This window comes from Lynx canadensis, chromosome B2, assembly GCF_007474595.2.
Source record: "Lynx canadensis isolate LIC74 chromosome B2, mLynCan4.pri.v2, whole genome shotgun sequence".
Lineage (NCBI taxonomy): Eukaryota > Metazoa > Chordata > Mammalia > Carnivora > Felidae > Lynx > Lynx canadensis.
The window spans coordinates 133,018,804-133,040,134 of NC_044307.1; the positions used below are offsets into that span (position 1 = coordinate 133,018,804).

At 38.3% G+C, this 21,331-nt stretch overlaps 1 protein-coding gene and 1 pseudogene across 3 annotated transcripts in view; both read left to right on the plus strand.

The window, feature by feature from the left end:
• The window catches only part of ADGB (androglobin), a 164,493-nt gene that overhangs the window by 129,487 nt on the left and 13,675 nt on the right, over window positions 1-21,331 (plus strand). For 2 of the 3 annotated variants that reach the window (XM_030316536.1, XM_032593261.1), the window contains 5 exons: window positions 1,259-1,370; window positions 10,318-10,487; window positions 17,044-17,220; window positions 17,955-18,057; window positions 20,834-21,043. In XM_030316536.1, the coding sequence (XP_030172396.1) occupies window positions 1,259-1,370; window positions 10,318-10,487; window positions 17,044-17,220; window positions 17,955-18,057; window positions 20,834-21,043 (772 nt within the window). The remainder of the gene's footprint in view (window positions 1-1,258; window positions 1,371-10,317; window positions 10,488-17,043; window positions 17,221-17,954; window positions 18,058-20,833; window positions 21,044-21,331) is intronic. The other variant, XM_032593262.1, reaches the window with a different exon arrangement.
• Window positions 12,048-14,551, plus strand: LOC115514653 (annotated as a pseudogene).

The following is a 21,331-nucleotide window of genomic DNA, read 5'->3' on the forward strand; positions in this document are numbered from 1 at the left end:
AAATAGTTCTTTAGTTACAAAGAACATCACAAAATAAACCATGAATACAAAGAACTCAGTAACAACTAGAAAATACAAATCAAAATTTATAGCTACATCTAAAGCAGCATTCATTAGAATGTTCATTTTTAGATTAATTCATCAGGAAGCATGAATGATTCAAAACAAATGGGCTAAGCTATCAAAACAAAAGAGTTAGAAAAAGAGCCAAAGAATAACTCAAAGAAAAACAAAGAAAAAGTTTTAATGAAAACGAGGGTAGAAATTAATAAAATGGGAAACAAAATTTAGCAAGATTCATGAACCCTAAGCTTGTTTAAGATTAATAAGTGAACATGCGGGGCGCCTGGGTGGCTCAGTCAGTGAGGCATCCGACTTTGGCTCAGGTCATGAGCTCACTGCTAGTGAGTTCGAGCTCTGCCTGGGGCTCTGTGCTAACAGCTTGGATCCTGGAGCCTGCAGATTCTCTGTCTCTCCATCCCTCTGCCCCTCCCCTACTCATGCTCTCTTTCCCTCTCTCTCTCTCTCTGTTTCTCTAATATAAAAAATAATAAGTGAACATGCTTCTCGTAAAAAAGAAAAATAAAATAAACCAAATCCAGAACTAAAACTAGGTGGAGATATAACTGCAAGCAACAGTTTTTGAAAACAACAACAACAACAAAAACGTAAACTATTATACAACTCTATGCTAGTGAATTTAAAACTTAGGGCAAAAGGCATAACAAGTTCCTGGGGTGGGAGAGGATTGTCAAAGCTGCTTCAGCAGAAAAATACAAAATATGAAATCATAATAATAAAGAATAATACAACTGAAATGATAATCAAAGTTTTACCTTTCCAAAAGTCATAGGCCCCGCTGACTTCACAAGATAGATCTAATAGACTTTTAAGGAATAAGTTGTTCTAGAAAACAGAAAAACAATACAAACTTCCTAATTGTTTTTAAGAGATTAATGTAATCTTGATTCCAAAACTGATAAGTAACAAATGTAAAGTAAATAAGTTTCATTTTTAAACAGGAATGCAAAAATTATTGATAGTAGGTTATAAAATGGTGGGTGTTGGTGGGGAGGTGAGGATAAATTTTATAGACTGTGGCATTACAAAATTTGGAGAACATGTGATAGCATTTAATCAAATTATGATTATGCGATCCAGAAAAATATGCACTTATGTGCTTAAAATAATAAATTATTAGATTTATACTATGTTTATTCTTATCGTTTGTGCGTAAACATTACATTTTATTTCATAGGTTAACAAGTACATTATACAGTGTTTGGTGTTGTATAACAGTTGGCCTCTCACCGAAAGTCAGATGGCGTTTGTTCAAGCGCTAAAAGAAATGGAGAAAAATGATAGCAAAGGTATGTAACCCTAAGTGTTTTTCATGCATTTTATATTTTATATAAATATTTAATAGCAAATTGATCATGTAATTATTAAATCATTATTGCTTACAATTTGTATTTCATATCCAGTGACATTTTCTGTTTTTTAATTGATTATGTTTCAAACTCTTTTTTTTTTTTAATTTAAAAAAAATATTTTTTTTTCAATGTTTATTTATTTTTGGGACAGAGAGAGACAGAGCATGAACGGGGGGGGAGGGGCAGAGAGAGAGGGAGACACAGAATCGGAAACAGGCTCCAGGCTCTGAGCCATCAGCCCAGAGCCTGACGTGGGGCTCGAACTCACGGACCGCGAGATCGTGACCTGGCTGAAGTCGGACACTTAACCGACTGCACCACCCAGGCGCCCCATGTTTCAAACTCTTTACAACTTGGTTTATAAGAACCAAAATATGAGATTGTTTAGGTCTAGTTAAAAATGTTTTGTCCAGTTAGTGAATATTACTTGATGATTATCTAATAAGTGTACCAAAAACTTTTCTAGTTATAAAATTATTATTGTCTAAGTCATTGAGAAGGTATCACCCTGAAGGTTAGTTCTTGAAATATTTAAGAGGAGAATCTCCAAGTGAAAGAAGATTCAGGTTTATTTTTCAAATATAAACTACTCTCAATATTCCTGAGCAGGAAATTTGATGCACTAGAAAAAGAAATTCGCAAAGTGGACCCATGCAGTTCAAACCAATGTTGTTCCAGGGTCAACCTTATTTCCTACTAGAATGCAATCCCCTTGAGGGCAGGAAGTCCTGCCAAATCTTGTCTGTTCAGTCTTACATTATCCATAGTGCGAACTATGCACACAGTAATCACTCCATGATTATTGTTGAACGAATGAATGAGAGGATACACCAAAGATGCTCATTATTATTATTGCTTCTATTCACTGATTATCAAAAACCGTTCGTGTGTTTGCTTGCTTATACTAACTGCATGAATCTGATCATTGAAAGCGTCGATAGAGGATTGTTTATCACCAAAGTTACAGAAAGCTATTATGGCTGAGCTTCCCCTTTATTAGAAGGGACAGATTCTATGGTGGGACATAAAATCCAAAGAAGATTTATAAGAATGAATGACCACAAAGAGTCCCCATTTCCTTTCGCATATACTGAGTTCATGTCCATGGAATATATGCCGCCCTATGGGAATCTTGAACTTGTCTGACTCCCCACTGCACCTCTCTTGCTGGGAAAGGGATTCTGCTTCAGCCTCATCCCTGTTCCTCTAGAACCAGATAGAAGCTGTTGGTAAACGTTTCTTGAACAAATGTATAAAAGTGCTATGCCAGGAACAGCGGGAGTGTTGTCTCGAAAACATTCTGGGCTGTTTGGGGGTTAGCAAGAGAGTGTTGTGATCTTTTATCAGGGTCTAGCATGGACACATGTAGACAGAGTGGTGGCACCAGAGCCACGTTGTTGCCACCTCTTTGCTGTTCACGTGTGTTGTGTGTATCACCCAGGGCAGGTGCTCTGGAGCTCAACATTTGTTTCTTGAACCAGCTTACTGCTTACTAGTGATGAACATACAATCCCCAGAGACAGGTATTACAATCTAGAATTCTCGTCTACCAGAAAAGGACACAATTACGATATGAATAAGCGGCATGTGGAAGCTGGAAATTTCTCTAAATTGGTCATTCTCTCAACTTTCTCTCTAGTCTAAATCAAAGTCTTATAGTTTATACTGTGCTTAAAAAAATCTAGATATTTTTCCTATATAAATCAATGGAAATCTGCTTGAAATAATGGATGGTGCAAATTACTGGGTGATTTTGTGTCTCCCTCCCCCATAAAGAAGTTGGTAATATGTGCTTCATACTAATTGGATTAAATATTTTATGTTAAAGATCTATGTACAGGGTGCGCCTGGGTGGCGCAGTCGGTTAAGCGTCCGACTTCAGCCAGGTCACGATCTCGCGGTCTGAGTTCGAGCCCCGCGTCGGGCTCTGGGCTGATGGCTCAGAGCCTGGAGCCTGTTTCCGATTCTGTGTCTCCCTCTCTCTCTGCCCCTCCCCCGTTCATGCTCTGTCTCTCTCTGTCCCAAAAATAAATAAACGTTGAAAAAAAAAATTTAAAAAAAAAATAAAAAAAAAAGATCTATGTACAGATAAAATATTCATAATTATAAGATAAGTCAAAGTAACAGTTTGTGTGTGAGAAACTGCCTAGTTTGTGTGTGCACATGTGTCTGATGTGTGTTCAGCAAAGACATTCTTTCTTTTTTTGTTTTTCAAGGAAAATTTATAGACTACTCTATTTTACATAACATTTGTGGGTATGAGGAATTTTCATAGGTCAGAGAGTGAGAGTCAAATCTAGTTTTGTTGTTGTTGTTGTTGTTTTGTCTTATTTTGTTGTTTTCCTGTGTGGGCTTTTTAATGGGTTGTTTGTAGCTCTTTATACTTCTGATTTTTATATTATAATATTCTGTTGTGCCTATCTCTATAAACTCAAAATAGTCATACTACTGTTGTTTATAGAAATTATCAATGGAAACTCATATCCACATGACGGGGAATAAATGATCCCATTATAAATCATGAAAAGGAAACAACAGAAACAGTCCTTCTAAATTCAGTTGGAGATCTTGTTCACAGGGGAACCTGTTTCAAAATAATGTTCCAACAAGATAGAAGAATGCACAGTGATAAAGGAGGAGATATTTGTGAAAACATTTAAGCTGTTCAGGAAAGGTAGCATCACATTGAACAATGCTTTCAGAACAGTGAATGAGGCTTTCTTTCCAACTCTCCAAGGTGAAGTTCTAACATCTAAAAAAGGCACAAAATACCTGCAAATACCCTTACATCTAGTCAAATTCAGGTTTTTAAATCTGTGTCTATTTTCTTCAATAATTGAAATTTGTTCCCAGTACGTGTAAGTTGTGTGAATTGTGTAAACTTATGTAAACTGGGGATCCTTAGGAAAAGAAGAAATGACACTCTGAAATGTGAACAGGGGAGGGGGTGTCAAATAGTTTGTACCATGCAGTCCCGAAGTATGCCAGGCAGGGAAGTGAGAGAGAGAGAGATAGAGGGAGAGGGAGAGAGAGCATGAGGGTGTGCATGGGTGGGGGAGGGGCAGAGAGAGAGAAAGACCAGGGATCCCAAGCCTGCTGGGCTTTGTCAGGGCAGAGCCTGATGGGGGGCTTAATCCCAGGAACCATGATAACATGACCTGAGAGGAAGTCAGAGGCTTAGCCGACTGAGCCCCCCAGATGCCCCAGAAGTGAACCTTGCTTTGAAGTGGAAGTGGTGAGAAGGAGAATGTGTCTCAGAAGATACCCAAGAATCCCATTTTGGACACACCTGGCCTGTAGGACCACTCACCAAGTGTAAGGTGTGGCTGGAGAGAGGCTAATTCCAGTCAGAGGAACATGAGACACAAAACACAAGGAAAACTCAATGCGCATCTCACCATGTGAGGCTGTTCCCCTTCCTTCTCCGGTCTGGAATGGTGAGGAAGAAAGATTCAGAAATGCTTTCCTGTGCTTAGCCTACAGAAACCCATTGGTGTTAATATGAGGACTTCATATACTGTTGAACATGGGGGACCCTCAACTGTCACTCCTCTTCAAAAATATATGAGTGGGTCAGAGAGCAAAAGGGGTACATGCAGAAAAAAAAATGAGTATATACCAATATATTGAAGTGGCAATTTCCTATCTATATTTTTTTAGTACCTACAGACAAAATTTAATTTAAAATTAAAAATGTATAAATCAGAAGTTTTCAATGAGCACTTACTATTTCAATTAAAAAAATGAAAATCATGTAATTGTACTTTATAAGCAAAAAGGAAACACTGGAGAGATCTAGAAGTTTGGTTACTATGATTAATTTTTTTTCTAGTGCTATTATGAACGTCTTGTACTGTGTACTTTCCATATATCTTTATTGTCAATTCTCACAAAAAATCTGAGAGGTAGTTATTACCATCCTGATTTTACATGTGAGAAAATGAAGCTTAAATGCTGTGAATAATTTGCCTAAACTAGCACAGCTGGATGAACCAGAGTAAAGATTTTCACCTAAGTCTGACTTATTCCAAAGCCCAGAACCTTTTTACTATAATGTTTTATCCCTTTAGAAACTTTCTAACTAGTAGTGTTGACATAGTCCTAACGGTGGTAGCTACTAACATTTATGTCAGAGGGTTTCTGGAGGCTTTATGTATATGGACCCAATCAATCCTCACAATAAACCTACGAGGTAGATGCTGTAACTATTATCCCTTTACAGAGGAAAACACTGAAACACAGGCTGCTTAAGGAACTTTTCCATGGTCACACAGCTAGTCACTGGCACTGCTCGGATTTTGTTTATTGATTTACCTTTATTTTTTAATATTTTTTAAAGTCTATTTATTTTGAGAAGAGAAAGAGAGTGGGGGGAGCAGAGAGAGAAGGAGAGAGAGAATCCCAAGCAGGCTCTGTGCTGTCAGTGCAGAACCCAAAGTGGGGCTCGAACTCATGAATCGTGAGACCATGACCTGAGCCAAAACCAAGAGTCAGATGCTTAACCAACTGAGCCACTCAGGGCCCTGGCAAAGCTAGGATTTTAAATGGAAATTAATTTTCTAGCAAGAGCTTTTGAATGGAAAAAATAATAATATGTGATGGTACCAATTTGAGATCTTTATTGTATTCTCTATTAATGTCTTTATTTAGGGAATTGTCTATATTTTGCTGAACATACAAGTTTGTGTAGAGTCTTATCATGTTTTTCCTGAAGATCTTTTAGGTTTCTCAACTTCAGGTTGTCCACCATAGATGGACTTCCAGTAAACAAATCAATGTGGCAAATTATTGTATTTAATACATTAGGTATGTTAATGGATAAATGTTAAAATTCTAGAGGAAACTAAAAAGTTAATATCTAAAATAAACACAGTAGTATAATTCATGAAATAGTATAATGTATATAGTTGGGTAATGGTACAAAATTAATAATATAAATTAAGTTTTCTTTAAATTAACATTTACTAGATTTATCATGGTGAACATTTTGCAGTATGTACAAATATAAAACAGCACATTGTATACCTGAAACTAATGTAATGTTGCATGTCAATTATACCTCAATAAAAAAATAAAAACAAAAAAAAATAAGTAAAAAAAACCCTGAAGTTAATATTAAATGGAGAAATATAACACAGCAGCTAAAATACCTTAGGCTGTCTGAAACTGAGTTATTTATCACCTGAGAAATTAGAATAATAACTCCTATCTTTCAAGGTTGTTGTAAGATTCAAGATAATATATGTAAAGTTTCTAGAACCTAGTAGACCTCAACAAAATGGTATTCTCATTATTATGTATCTAACTAGAAAAAAAGCCTCCAGGCATAATTGCATCTTCTTTTTTTTGACATCACATTTGATGATTTTATGTGTGAATGAGCAGCTACTAAAATTAAATTACAAGTTGCATTGTATCATACATTTGTTGCTGAAAGTAGCTAGCAAATAAATTCGGAATTGAATGATGTTTACAACGAAATAGGAAAATTTTCCATTTGAAAGAATATGTTGGCCAATCTTTATGAAAGTTAAGCAGCTTTTGAATTCAGACTAATCAGTATCATGTTTATAAATGTGGATTTTTAGGAAGCCAGTTTGTTTAAATGAAAACATAGATATGTCAGATTCTATGTGTCAATTATATTTACAACTCAAGACCTACAAACTTCAACTTTAAGGGTATGATGCATTTTAGAAAAATTGCTACTAACATCTTCAATAATTAATTTAGCTTACTTTTCAATTATCAATACTTCAGATCAAGAAGATGAGGAAGTAATTTTTTTCATAAGTATATTGGTGTCCTAACTTTAAATTTTGTGTACATCCTGAATTTAATGGAAATATCACCACATTTATTCATTTAAATTTAACATTTAATTTCTGTGAGAAATAAAAAATCTTCCCCCAAAGACTCACATCTTTATAACCCATAATAAAAAAGTAAGTTCTGAAATATAACTACGTTCAACCTAGAATATTTCTGTTATAAATTTTTAGGAAGCTTACCCTCTGGTTAACATGAGACAACAGTGCCACCTTTAGTATATTTCAATACCTAAGTTTTGGTAAAAATTGCTTGCAGAGACAGGTGGCTTTCTCTTAAAGAAATAGAAATTGGAAGATCTGGACCAGGTAGTACTTTGGGATATCATCTGCCTTCATGTATAATTAGTTGTGTTGTTATTTTAAAGTTCTTGCCAATATGTTACATTTTTATGTTACTGGCCTGCACCTTTCAGGTTCTAACTCTATTTGCAAAGACACATATGAATTTGGCTTATCATTCTCAAAGGTCTTTGGTTTCAAGCCCAACCCACCTTTGTTAACAGGACTGTAACACTATTTTCTTAACTCTAAATAATAGTATATTGTTCTTTCTTAGGCACAATGTATGCATGGTGTTTCCAATTCAAGGTCTTTGAAGAAACCAAACATGATTAGATTCTGTCTATCTATCTATCTATCTATCTGTCTATCATCTATTATCTAAAGATTTTCTTGTTTACATTTACCAAGTATGATTGTACTTGGTAAATGTATGCCTTATCCTGAACAAGTATTCTAGCTTAGAAATTATGTTAATGTTAAAATCCCAGCCAGTTTTTAGTTCCTGGATACATAAATCAAAGCACTGAACTTTAATCATAAAAAACACATTTCTGTAATTTTTATGTCTTAGTATCCACTGAAGATTTCTATTTGCTGCATCCTGGATAAATGTAAGATAATGTAGGAAGAAAATTAAAGCCATAATGCTAAAGGTCTTTTCAAGTTCATTTCATCAACAGATACTGCTGCTTCCTCTCTGCAAGGAGTATATTAGTTTATTCTGATTGTCATTTATTCTAGAGCTCTTCTAATTACAGGTATATACAATATGATGTCACATTTTTCATGGTGTTTGAATCAGGAGGACATTTGTTCTTGCACCTAACTGATACACATACTCTCAACACGTAGTTTCCCTATAAAGTTTTATATATTAAAGTTAAACAATGTGATAATGAATACATACAATGAGCTTAGAATCATACTAGGTGAAATTCGGGATCAAAAGGAAATATATAGGGGCACTTGAGTGGCTCAGTCAGTTGAGCGTCAGATTTCAGCTCAGGTCATGATCTCGTGGTCCTGAGATCGAGCCCCACATTGGGCTCCCTGCTGTAAGGACAGAGCCCACTTCAGATCCTCTCTCTCTCTCTCTCTCTGCCCCTCCCCAACTAGGGATCACTCACTCTCTATCTCAAAAATAAACATTAAAAATAATGAAGTATATAATGATATTCTGGCCTTTGGAGAACTTGTAATTAATTGGAAAAAATGTTACTATACTATATGACATTAAAGAATAGAGAAATTATTTTACTCTATATTTTAAAATGTAAAGGAAGAGTGCACCTGTTGTTTGCCTGATACTGTATTATGTGTTTACATATATAAACTTGAATATTAGAATATGTTACTTTGAAAGGAATCAAATACACCTAAATGGAGCCCCAGAAATACTTAATGGGGCAGTTTGAGATTCAATTTCAGCTGACATTTGTTAATATCTTAGAAACCCAGTGTGTATGATACCAGATACTATCTTATTTTAAATGCCCTATATTGATTACTTTTTTAATGTTTATTTATTCCCCCCCCCCCGCCCCCGAGAGAGAGAGAGAGAGAGAGAGAGAGAGAGAGAGCGAGCACGCATGCGCGCAAGTCGGGGAGGGGCAGAGAGTGAGACACAGAATCTGAAGCAGGCTCCAGGCTACAGCTGCCAGCACAGAGCTCAAGACAGGGCTTGAACTCACAAGCTGTGAGATCATGACCTGAGCCCAAGTCGGACCCTTAACCAACTGAGCCACCCAGGCGCCCACCTATACTGATTAGTTTTAAGCCCTGTGGGCATGGAATTAATATCTCCATTATATAGAGGAAGAAACAAAATCAAAGAATGTAATAAACCTGCCAAATTTAACCTATCCAGTGGCTGATCCACAATTTACCTCCGTGCCCTTTGATTATATGACGGAAGAATTTTTCCCTAGTGCAACATTTCTCAGCAGCTAGGATTGTTGGCAGAAAGACCTGTCGCCCGCTTGTGAACTTGGGTTACTTATAGTCAGTTTGCAGTCATACAAGATGATCTGCCCACATTTGCAAGTAGCTAACAACCAGCACTAAGCAATCGATAAGAGCTGGGTTCTGACAATTACTATTTTACTTTGCTAACGGGATCACTTACCACTTACAAGACTCCAGTTTTGAAAGGGGCTGACATGTCTTTGGAACTCATATTTGAATTCCAACCACTTGGGGGAACGTAAGAAAATTCATTGCCTCTCTGAATCTGCCCTGTTGGGGTGGTTTGAGAATTAAAAAAGAAAGAAACATTGTAGGGATTCAACAAATGTTATTTCTCCCTCTGCCACTTGGATATTTAGTTGTTAGAAAGAATTAATAGCACATAAGGCAAAAAACCCTTCACACCCTGCTTGGAGAAAGCAGAGGGAAGAGAATAACACATATTATAGAAGAGATAAATGAATTCAATATTATAATGGAGATCCTAGCCAAGGAAATTAGGCAACAAAATGAACTGAACGCATCCAGATTGGAAACAAATTAGATGGTGATAATTTTTGCATAACCTTACAATTAAATCAAAACCTACTGATTTACACACTTCAAATGGTGAGTGTGTGGCATGTGAATTACCTCTTGATTTTGTAAAAGAGAATCACACAGATCTTTATAAAATATTTGTTTTAAAAAAGAAAAGAAATCCAATCCACTTAAATTAACAACTCTTCCCTGACTTTCTCCCCTTTTCCTATATGACATGATTTTATTGTTACGACTCACTGGTTTTCTTTTTTATGTCTTTCTAGTTCATGGAGAGAAACATGAGGAATTAATTACCTTAGGAAGCCCGGATTCCCATACTATTAGTGAGGGGCAAAAATCTTCAGGAACTTCCAAAACAAGAAAAGGCAAAGAGAGGTCCTCTGAGAAAGAAAAGTTAGCCAAAGAAAAACAAGCACCTCGCTTTGAGCCTCAGGTGGGTGTGATACTTTTTTTTTTTTTAACGTTTTATTTATTTTTGAGACAGAGACAGAGCATGAACGGGGGAGGGTCAGAGAGAGAGGGAGACACAGAATCCGAAACAGGCTCCAGGCTCTGAGCAGTCAGCACAGAGCCCGACGCGGGGCTCGAACTCACGAACAGTGAGATAGTGACCTGAGCCGAAGTCGGACGCTCAACCGACTGAGCCACCCAGGCGCCCCCTCCCTTTTTTTTTTTTTTTATTGGAGTCACTTAATAAATGTAGATTCATTGGGTTCCTACTTGACTATCTCTCCTGAGGTCAAAACTGAAAAATTCCATCTCCTTGATTCTAGCAACTGACTAGATAAATTAAGGAAATTCCTTGGACACCTTCTGCAAGCTGCTTGCCCTAGTTTAGTATCAAAAATCATTAATCAAACTTTTAAGACATGTGTGTCTGTAAGACACTGCTTTGGGGCATTGGGCTTCTAATATTAATATTACACAGTCCCTACCTTCAAAGAACTTACAGTCTAATGGAGGAGACCGAAGGTAAACGGAGGTTTTAATGGTAGATATTGTACTTATTCTGGCCTCTTTCTCCAAGAGCAGTGAAATCCTGACCTGAGTCAATGAGCAAAGACTTCTAAGGTGAAATCTAACACAATCTGCCTTTTTTTTTCTTTAGCATTAAAGTTTGAGAGATGGGGCTAGAGGGGTAAGTAAGGGTCAGAAGGGGCAGGGCCTTTAATTTTGATTAGGAGGCTGGGACTCCGTCTACAGCCCAGAGGTCATGATTCCAAATTCCTTCAGGGCCAATTAGGTAATTACAATGATTAGGGGTAAGGAAGAGGATGTGGGGCAAAGTTGAGAAATACAAGCACAGGCCTAAATATACTCAAATTCAGGTTATTTAAAAGCACTGAACTCAAAATACCTATGAGGACAAAATCTTCCCGACATTGGTGATCACTGCGTAAGTTAAGCCAGGGTAGAGGTAGGATGGGGGAAGGGGGGGGGGTAAAAAAAATGTATTGACATGATCAGATTTACATTTCAGATACCCTGGTGGCTTTTGAAGGTATACTTTTAAAGGGGAAAAGACTAGAGATGGAGAAAATCATTCAACAAAGTACTGCAGTAGTCTAGGCAAGAGAGGGCAAGGTATAGCAGGTACAGGTAAGAAAGAAGCAGAGGGCCAAAAAGAACTATCAAGGAAACAGTGTCTGTAGTTCTTAATCCCAAGATGGGGTCAGGAACAAGAAGGAACAAAGGTTATCTCTCAAGTTTGCAAATGAATCAACTGAAGAGGAAGGATGTTGAGACCACCAGTAAAGGACAATAAAGGAAAATTAACAAACTAGAAGACATAACGGTCAGCTGTCCTACACTCCAGTAGTGGAAAATCCTGTCCACTTGCATTGCCAAGATTTAATTTCTTAATTGGAGTCTACTCTTGGAAACACTGTGAAATAAAGAAGCTTAACCTGACCTCTGCGGGGGTTGGAATGGAAATGACCACGTGGCCCCCGGGCTGGTGCTCTTAGTTTCATGGGGACTCAGCTGCCGCACAATGGCCCCTGTCAATGCCAGGGCTGGAAACAGGCAAGCCACCATTGCTGCTGGAGAGGTTGCAACCTACAAACCATGACGCAAGAAGTCCCCTGGGAAGCCGAGAAGCAAGCAGCTGCATTTCTTGTACTCGTAGGACAAGTCACATCGGTCTACAAAGAGGGTTTTCATACAAGCAAAATAAGATGTAAACGGGCCCAAAGTGAAGCAGATTGTTGTGGTAAGCCCTGTGACTCTTTAAGCACCCCCAATCTACATATTGGAATTTGGAAACTTAGCACTTCTTCTCCCAAGGGACTTACAGAAGGGAGCATCTGTATGTCCTATTTTTAAAAGTACTTTGAAGTTTGTTTCAGAAGCTGTTTTGGGCAATCAGAATGAAATGATTTCACATTTAGCTCAAGGTAAGCTGAGTTCCAGGGTATTTTAAAAAGTATCAGTTGGCGGCTGGTTAAAAATCTCTGAGAAGATACAGTGCTCAATCGGCAGAAAATAGTTTTCCAGAAAAGAAGAGTCATGATGAGTAAAGCCTTTTATTACACAAATAGTATAACCACAAAATTTGAAGTCATTCCAATTTTTGTCAAATCATGTTAATTCATACTTCACATGCTGAGGGGAAAATGCCTCAAAAAAACGAACATAAACATGTCTAGGATGAATCAGAAATTGAAGACAAAACATTGGAGAAGAAAAATCTGGTTTTCTCCAGGTCCTGACATCCTGACTGACAAGAAACTGCTCAGAATCTTCTTTATACTCCATGGACAAGTCTTGAAGCCCCACTGGGACAGCTGACATTCGTCCAGTTTCTACTAAACAAAGTACTGCTAACTTGCTTTCTTATCCCACTGAAGGCATAGAAGCTTGACAGCTGGTTATAGGGAGGGCTTACCCCCAAATCAAAGTATCATTCAGTCAGAAGAGTCGGAAGAACAAAAACAGGTGATTAAAGCTGAGTGGGCTATGGCAAAGGCAAAAAAGCAGAAGAGAAGAAGAATTCATCTACTCAGCAAGAGAAGATTGCAAGGGTGAGTGTTAATGACAGAACCCGGGTTTAGTTCAAACATTAAGAACAACTGACCCACAACTCTGCATTAAGAGAGTTGAAGAACGGACTTTTCATCTACTAGAATTTCCCGAGGGAAGACAAACGGCTTCCATGGAAAGAATTAGTCCATATTTATTACAATGGGGACAAGAATGGTGCCCTTCAGGCCTTAATTGGCTACCTGAATCCAGTGAAAGGAAGAGGTGTCCAAATTCTCACCACTGATGGTAGAGGGGCACTTTTAGATACTTCAAAAACTAGTCGAACTTACTTAGAAGCTCTATGACTGCATTTGAGGTGTAAACACCGGTGCTGTATGAGCTTTCCTGTGGGGGTTAATTCACAGGACCCCGGAGGAATGTGAGGAACTTCATCAAAAATTCGTATCACTTATGCTTTCACAAAATGTCACAGTTAAAGCAGTCAAAATGAGTCGGAGCCATGCATTTTATGAGTCAGCTGTGGGAAAATACGTTGAAGATTTAGAATGGAAAATGCACTAGCGATTGGAAGAGGCAGAAATCCTGCGCGTCCTGAGGTGGCTGCAGTTAAGGGCCGTGATAAACAGGGGATCTGCCGAAGGCTTTTGTGTGCAGAAACGACGCTCATTTTCCTGGAGTCAGCTCTCACGATTTGGGCAGCTGTCGTTATAAAGTGTGGCAGGCCATTTCAGCCACATCTGCTCCTCCAGGCCACTTTGCCGAGTGTGCATTTGGGAAACGATCTTCTTCAAGGTGGCTTGTTTCTGAGTAACTCATAGGTATGAGCGCTGCCCGAGCATAAACGTCGCCTAAACGTCTTTGGCCAGATGTTCCCTTAGCACGCATAGTAGTGTCCCTAGGCATTGGAAATTATAAGACAAATGTGAGAAACACCACAACATACACAAGCTAGAAAACCAAACTGTTTAATATCATAAACGGTGCTACAGATACAGAAGTCCATATAGTACTTGATGATTTATTACTTCCTGCAACCTATTTTATTTTTTTGAAAGAGAGAGAGAGAGAGTCAGAGGGAGAGAGAATTTTTTTTTTTTAAGGTTAATTATATTGAGAGAGTGAGGAACGGAAGGGGCAGAAAGGGAAAGGGAGAATCCCAAGCAGATTCCGCACTGTCAGTGCAGAAACCAACACGGGAGTCGATCTCACAACCATGAGACCATCACCTGAGCCGAAATCAAGACTCAGTCATTCAGCCAACTGAGCCACCCAGGTGCCCTGGGACACTTACTTTAGATTTAGCCCTATATTGTGTGAAAAGATACCTCTAGATGACAGTTAAAATGAAAAGCTGAATCAGTGCAGTGGGAAGGGTTGAGGTACATAAAAAGAACTGAAGAAGAAATTAAAAAGTTTGCAAAAATATGAAGTCAAGAAAAAGCAATTCTGCAGAAAATTGATGATTGTATAAAACTAAAAACTGACATGGACGGTGGCCTTCATTCTGTTTGAAATTGTAATGAATATATGCATATATTCTGGAAACTGAAAAGCTTCTTCAGAAGATCTACCATTTAAGAAGGAATTGTGGGATCTGGTCTGAGTTAACTTTGAGATACTCATGAATTCTGGGGAATCCTGGGAAAGAAAGATGGTGCTTGGCTTAGCTTGCACAGCAAAAAGTGCATGCTTGGTTACAGAATTCACATGGGAATTACGTTTTAAGATATTAATAACTAAGCTTTAGAAATCTTAATATTGTGCTAGTCGGTTTTAGTAGACACTGCAGTTATAATGCTTCCTGTTTGAAAATGTATTAGTGTGTGTGCCAAACCAGAAACTGGAAACTTTTATATTATACTTTGTATTTTCACCTTAGTCACCATGATCGTGTCGAATTTATTTGATCATTGGATTTTATTTCATGTGGAAAAGCTAATTTCTTACATTTGCCTTACTTACTTTTTCACTGGCTACATTTTCCAATCCAAATGCTGTCTTTTATTGCAATATCTAAATGGATAGGGAAAAGGGGAAGTTTCTCTATAAAGGGATTATTATATTTGAAATATAAGAGGACCAGGTACAGTTTTCTATTTAAGATTAGCTTATTTGGGAGCACCTGGGTGGCTCAGTCGGTTGAGTGTCTGACTGGCTCAGGTCATGATCTCACCGTTCCTGAGTTCAAGCCCCACATTAGCTGGCTGCTGTCAGCCTATCAGCCAATCGGCACAGAGCTCGCTTCAGATCCTTTGTCCCCATCTCTGTGCCCCTCTGCTCCTTGCACTCTCCCAAAAATAAATAAATATTTTTAAAAATTTAATGAAATTAGCTTATTTTAACGTTGTTTGTTTAAAACACAGAGGTGAAGTGGTTTTAGTTCACCACTTTTTTCCCTTGAAGCTTCAAGACAATGCTGTGTGTTAACTTTTCTAAACGTGGCTTCAATTTATAATTCGGTGTTTCAATTATTTGAACTCACTGAGAAAATATTCGTATCATCAACAAAATAAGCTATTCAAGTTTTAAACAAATGAGCTTAACTCAATCCATAAACTTATTTATAAGACATGTGACCCCCACCCCTTTATATTTCATAATACTCCCTTTCCTGATCCCAGAGAAGTTTCTGATAAACTCATTTATCAAGTAATATAAAAGACGGTAAAATCCTTTGTACTGTGGTGTAAAAGAAAGAAATAAAAGAATTTCCAGTTGTGAGATTTAGGTTCTCATCCAAATATTAGGGGAATGTTGTAGAAAGCAAGATCTTTTTGGTAAGATTGAAAGCAAAGTGCCCACAAAAACTTTATTCAGTGACCCTACTGATCCCTGTTTCCCCCGTGTATCATTTAACCTGGGTAACTGACATTGTCTCAGTCATATGTAAAGTGTTAGTAACCACGTTAGATTCAAGCCTCTCACCCTACCAGACCCTCACCAATGAGGCTCACTTGTCTAGACATTTCAAGCCCTATGTCGATCTGCTCTCAGCCTATGGTTCATGAAAATGATCCTATGAAATACCAAAATGTTAACTTTCATAATGATTTCATAAATATCAAAAAGTTAACTTTCCGTATATCCACACCTGGAAATGATCTATCATCCCTGCCCTCATGTTTTGGAAAGAGATACTAGGTAACCCTCAATGTAATTTAGATTTTTTTTTTTTTTTTTTTTTTGGTTTACAGCTTTTATGTAAACTTTGCATACAGTGAAATGCAATCATTTTAAATGTACAATTCAATGAATTTTGACAAGTGTATTCACCCTGTAATCCACATCCGCATCTCTATCAAGGAATAAAGTACAGGCCATTTCCATAATTTGGGAATCCCTCAAACCTCTTTGCAATGGATTCTGTCATCCTCATACCTTACCGCAGGGAGCAGTTTTGACTGTTCTATTATTTTCATACACATGAATCATGCAAAATGTATTCTCTTTTGCTCAGCTCCTTTATCTCAGTATGATGTCTATCTGTGAGATTCCTCTACATTGTGGTATACTTCTGTAGTTTATTACTTCTTTTAAAAAAATGTAATGTTTATTTATTTTTGAGAGAGAGAGAGACAGAGTGCAAGTGGGGGAGGGGCAGAGAGAAGGAGACACAGAATCTGAAGGAGGCTCCAGGCTCTGGCTGGAGCACAGAGCCCAATGCGGGACTCGAACTCACAAACCATGAGATCATGACTGGAGCCAAAGTCAGATGCTTAACCAACTGAGCCATCCAGAGGCCCCAATTACTTTTCAATATTAAATAGTATTCAATCATATGAATAGATGATCATTTATTCACCAATTGGTAGACATTTATATTGTTTCCTTTTTTGGCTCTTAAGAGTAAGGTGTAATGAATGTTCTCCAAGTATTTTTGTGAACATGTGTTTTCATTTCTCTTGGTAAATACTTAGTAGTGAAATTATGGATCATAAGGTAAAATTCAAACCCTTTGAATGGAGCAAAACACCTGACCCAAAGGTTTGTATGTTATTTATCAGATGTCCACTTTTCACCCTCAACAAGAAGACCCAAATAAACCCTACTGGATTTTGAGGCTGGTCACCGAGCACAACGAAGCAGACAGTTTCGAACTGAAAAAAGATACCGAACGAGCAGATGAAATCCGAGCCATGAAGCAAGCCTGGGAGATGACTGAGCCTGGAAGGGCTATCAAGGTCACTTGAGTTTGAAAAGTTGTTCTTTACCTTTTCACTCCCAGGCATTGGTCTGAAGGGAGAGCCATGATGGTGAAACCACACAGTCTTTCCTTTAGGAGTGATATCTGGGATTTTGTTAGACACTGACTAACTAAATGTTAAGACCACATCTGAACAAATCGTGAAATGTTGCGCAGATGACTGGTACCAGATGAGGCGCAAAAGCAAAGAGCATAATGGTGCCACTTGTTGGCCCAAACCGTGGGTTCCCTCATCCTTCCACACAGTGTGGGCCGTATCCATGTCTGTCCTTCACACTCCAAGTAAGAAAGCATAAAAATGTTTAATATGTCCTTTCATGTACTTTGAACATCCTTGACTAGATAAACAGCATCGCTTCCCCTTGTGGAATATACATACTTCATGGTTTCCCCTCACTGTATTTTATGTAAGAACCATTGCCATAATGAGCCATTATTACTTGTATGTGTTTCATGTCCCAACTCAGGGTTATTAAGCCAGATAAAAAAAAGGTTCAGGAACAGCTAGATCTAAGACTGCATGACTAGTGTATTTGCTTTAAAACTGCTGCTTCCCTAGTTCGCAAAAATAACCGTCAAAATTATGGATGGCTTAGAATTGGAGTGTATTTGATAATAATGCACTAGTTCAAACTGCTGAAGTGGTACATGTTTCATGTACTGTTAAGATGTTGTTGCCTATACTGTTTGTTGATAGTGTTTGTTCTTTAGGCTTCCCAGGCTCGCCTGCATTACCTCAGCCGGTTCATTAGGAAAATTCCGGATGCTGAGAGTGTGCCTATGTCTGAAAGCCAAACTAAAGCACCAGAGGACGGTCAGTGAACTCTGCCCCCCGCGACCTCAGAGCACAAGACTGCTCCTTGCACCTCTTAAAAGATAGTCAGGGCATCATGCTGGGTAAAAAGAAAGCATTGGAGAAGCTGTTTGCCTACAGGATTGTGAAAAGTTACGTACAATCCTGTAGGAAAACAGGTCCTGGAACATTTTCTCTTTGCCTAGCAGATGTTTACTTTTCCCCCCAAGTAGATATGGTTTTCTCCATTTCAGAAAAGATGAAACCAGGGGCATCTGGGTGGCTCATTGGTCAAGCGTCCCATTCTTGATTTCCACTTGGGCCATGATGCCAGGGTAGTGGGATAGAGCCCTGCGTCAGGCTTTGTGCTGAGCGTGGAGCCTTCTTGGGATTCTCTCTCTTCCTCTCCCTCTGCCCCTCCCCAGCTCACATGCACTCCCTCCCTCCTCTCTCTCTCAAACAAACAAACAAGAGATGAAACCAGAAATAAGAATGCAACATAGTTCAAAGGTAGCAGTGTGTAACCTTGAAGGCAGACCTGCTGCTGTTACTCTGGCTCCTTTCTAGTAATAATAACTATAAATAATAGCAATAACATAAAACAGACTGCCTTTATTGAGTGATTGCCATGGGCCTGAAACTGAAAATATTAATTATTCCAGTTAAGACATCAATCCACTGATCTGTAATGTTATTTTCAACTTACCAATAAGAACACAGGCCCGGAGTAATTTGCTCTGTAATTTGTTAAATTCATAAGATACCCAGAGACACAGCCAGCTTGCAAACAGCTCCCCATGACCCCGAGTGCCTTCTCACAAAAACCTGGCTGGCCCATTACAACCTCACTGGGACACCCAGGGAGGCTGACCGCATTCACATCCCAAATCATGCTTTTCCATGGTCACATCTACAGGAGTATAATTCAATAATTGTTATAAAGATAATAACGCCTCTTAACTTTTCATATAAGGAGTATGAATAACAAATATCATCCTGATTTTGTTTTCTTGGGATGCGCATTCCTCACATCACTTTTTGTTTGTCTCATTTTAACTTACAGCAACCATGAGGTAGACCCTGCTATTCCCATTTTATAGACAAAGAGACCAATGCTCAGAGTCCCCGAACTGCTCCTAAGTCACACATCTAAAACGTGATGGAGTTGGGATTTGAAATATTTCTAACTGCTAAAGTACTCCCTTTCCTAAGGGTTAAAGTCTCATGTCCTATTAACAATACAAAGGTAGATAGGTTTTATTATGATTTTATGATTGTATTACTTTCAATTGTATTGCTTAATTAGATTTTATTATTTTTTAAACGTTGTATTAAATTACATGTAAAAAAAATGTTGCACTGGATGCTTGTTAAAAATGGCAAGGGAGATCATTCAAGACTTGTAATAGGAGTCAAGACTGTTGTAGTAGGAGAGAGAGGTTGAATCCAACTTTGAATACAACAGGGACAAATGGGGATTCATAGCAAATAGGCAGGGAGTGGGTGGGAAGTTACTCAGAAAAACTTGGTTAGGTATGGTTAGGAGGGTGGAAAAAGAGAGGAACTGGATTGGATATCAAAGCAGGGGTGGGGTTGGGGGGGGGAATGCGATTCTTGATAAATTAGTCTAACAGGATTCTTTGCTAAAACTAGGATTCGAGCCAAGGACAAGGCCTGGTAGAGAACAAGGTTCCGAGGAGCCTGAACTTGTCCTACAACATACCTGAAGTTAAGGCATAAATATTTATTGTATAGCTTGATGCATTTTTACGTGCAGATACACTCAGGAACGACCATTCAGATCAAGATCTAAAACACGTAAATACATCCCCAGAGTCTTTCTCCTTCCTTTCCCTCAGCCATTTCCTCCCTCAAGGTAACTCCTTGTCTGACCTCTGTTACCATGTATTGCTTTTGTCTGTTCTTGAACTTCTTATATTTGGACTCAGACAGTATACACTTTAAACTCCTCACTGTTAAGCTGTTCCACTGCTTCTTGTGTCAGGCTTAGTAAGTTGTGTTTTATAAGAGATTTGTCTATTTCGTCTAAGTTAAACTTCCTGGAATAAATTTTATTTTAATCTCTTTTTACTTCATCAGTTTTGCTCTAGGGGTGTACCAATTTTATTATTTTTAAATGTACTTCTTTCAACATTTCTCCCAGGTTTTGAGCATTAACCTATCATCACCTTTTATTCAAAGTGGAATATAATGTCAATTAAATTATCTGCAATTCATAAATAGGAGGGAAATATCTGTATGCTGTGGAATTGGGATAGGTTTTATATGGTTTTTCCTAGGCATAAAGATCTAGAAAAGTGAGAGTAGAATTATGGCATGAAGGAAAAACTTTCACAAGCAATAGCTCGTCTCTGCTCTATTTTAAGATAACTTTAGACAAGTACCTATACACAGGGCTCCCCTCTCCAGAGATGAGAATCCCGTTCACATACATTTCTCACACAAGGCAGGTTGTATTTCCTCCAGGGCCCAGCGTAGCAGTGGCCCCAGTGGTTCAGAGATCCCATTTCCATTTGTAATGTCTCACCTCCAAAAAGCCTCTCTTCTCATGTAATCTTTTCACATCCTGAGGCAGCTTCCGGACACACGGGTTGCCTGGGCCGTCCACAATGTTTTCTGAGGGACCAATGATTGCTGTTTGCTAGTGCTCCTTAGAGGTGACAAATATTTCAAGTCTGCTCCAAATCTGTGCTCCCACTAGCCCGGTTACTTTTTGGATATGATTTCATAGAATGCAAGCTTCTTTTTCTTCAGTAATGCACATGTCATGTTGTAGTTGAAACATCTTCAAGTGCCATAAAAGAGCCAGACGCAAAGGGTTCCATGAGTTCAGAGAGCAAAGATATCCCGCCGTTGGGGAGTATGCTGTGGAAGAAGTGGCAGATGACCAGGGGCTTGAAGGACTGGTCCAAACTGGTGAGCAGCGAAATTGGAGGAACGTCTCCAGCAGGGAAGAAGGAACAGACTGTGCGGAAGGAAAATACCAGTAAGCATTATTCTCATTTGTGAGACAAAGACATACTTGGAAATAAAAATTCTGGGAGAGGCACAAACACATGTGATGTCTAGGGTGATAAATGGAAAAATATGTATTTTGGATTTATAGGTCTTCATTTTGCTTGTCAGAGCTGATAATCTGCTCAAGGACCTCATTACTAACCAGTTGTCTTAGGGATAGAAGTGGGCCAACAAAAGTAGCAGGTGTATTTTTGTATATTTTTCTGTGTCTACAAATACTAAAAATAAAATTGCAGTGACCACATATGCCATTGTC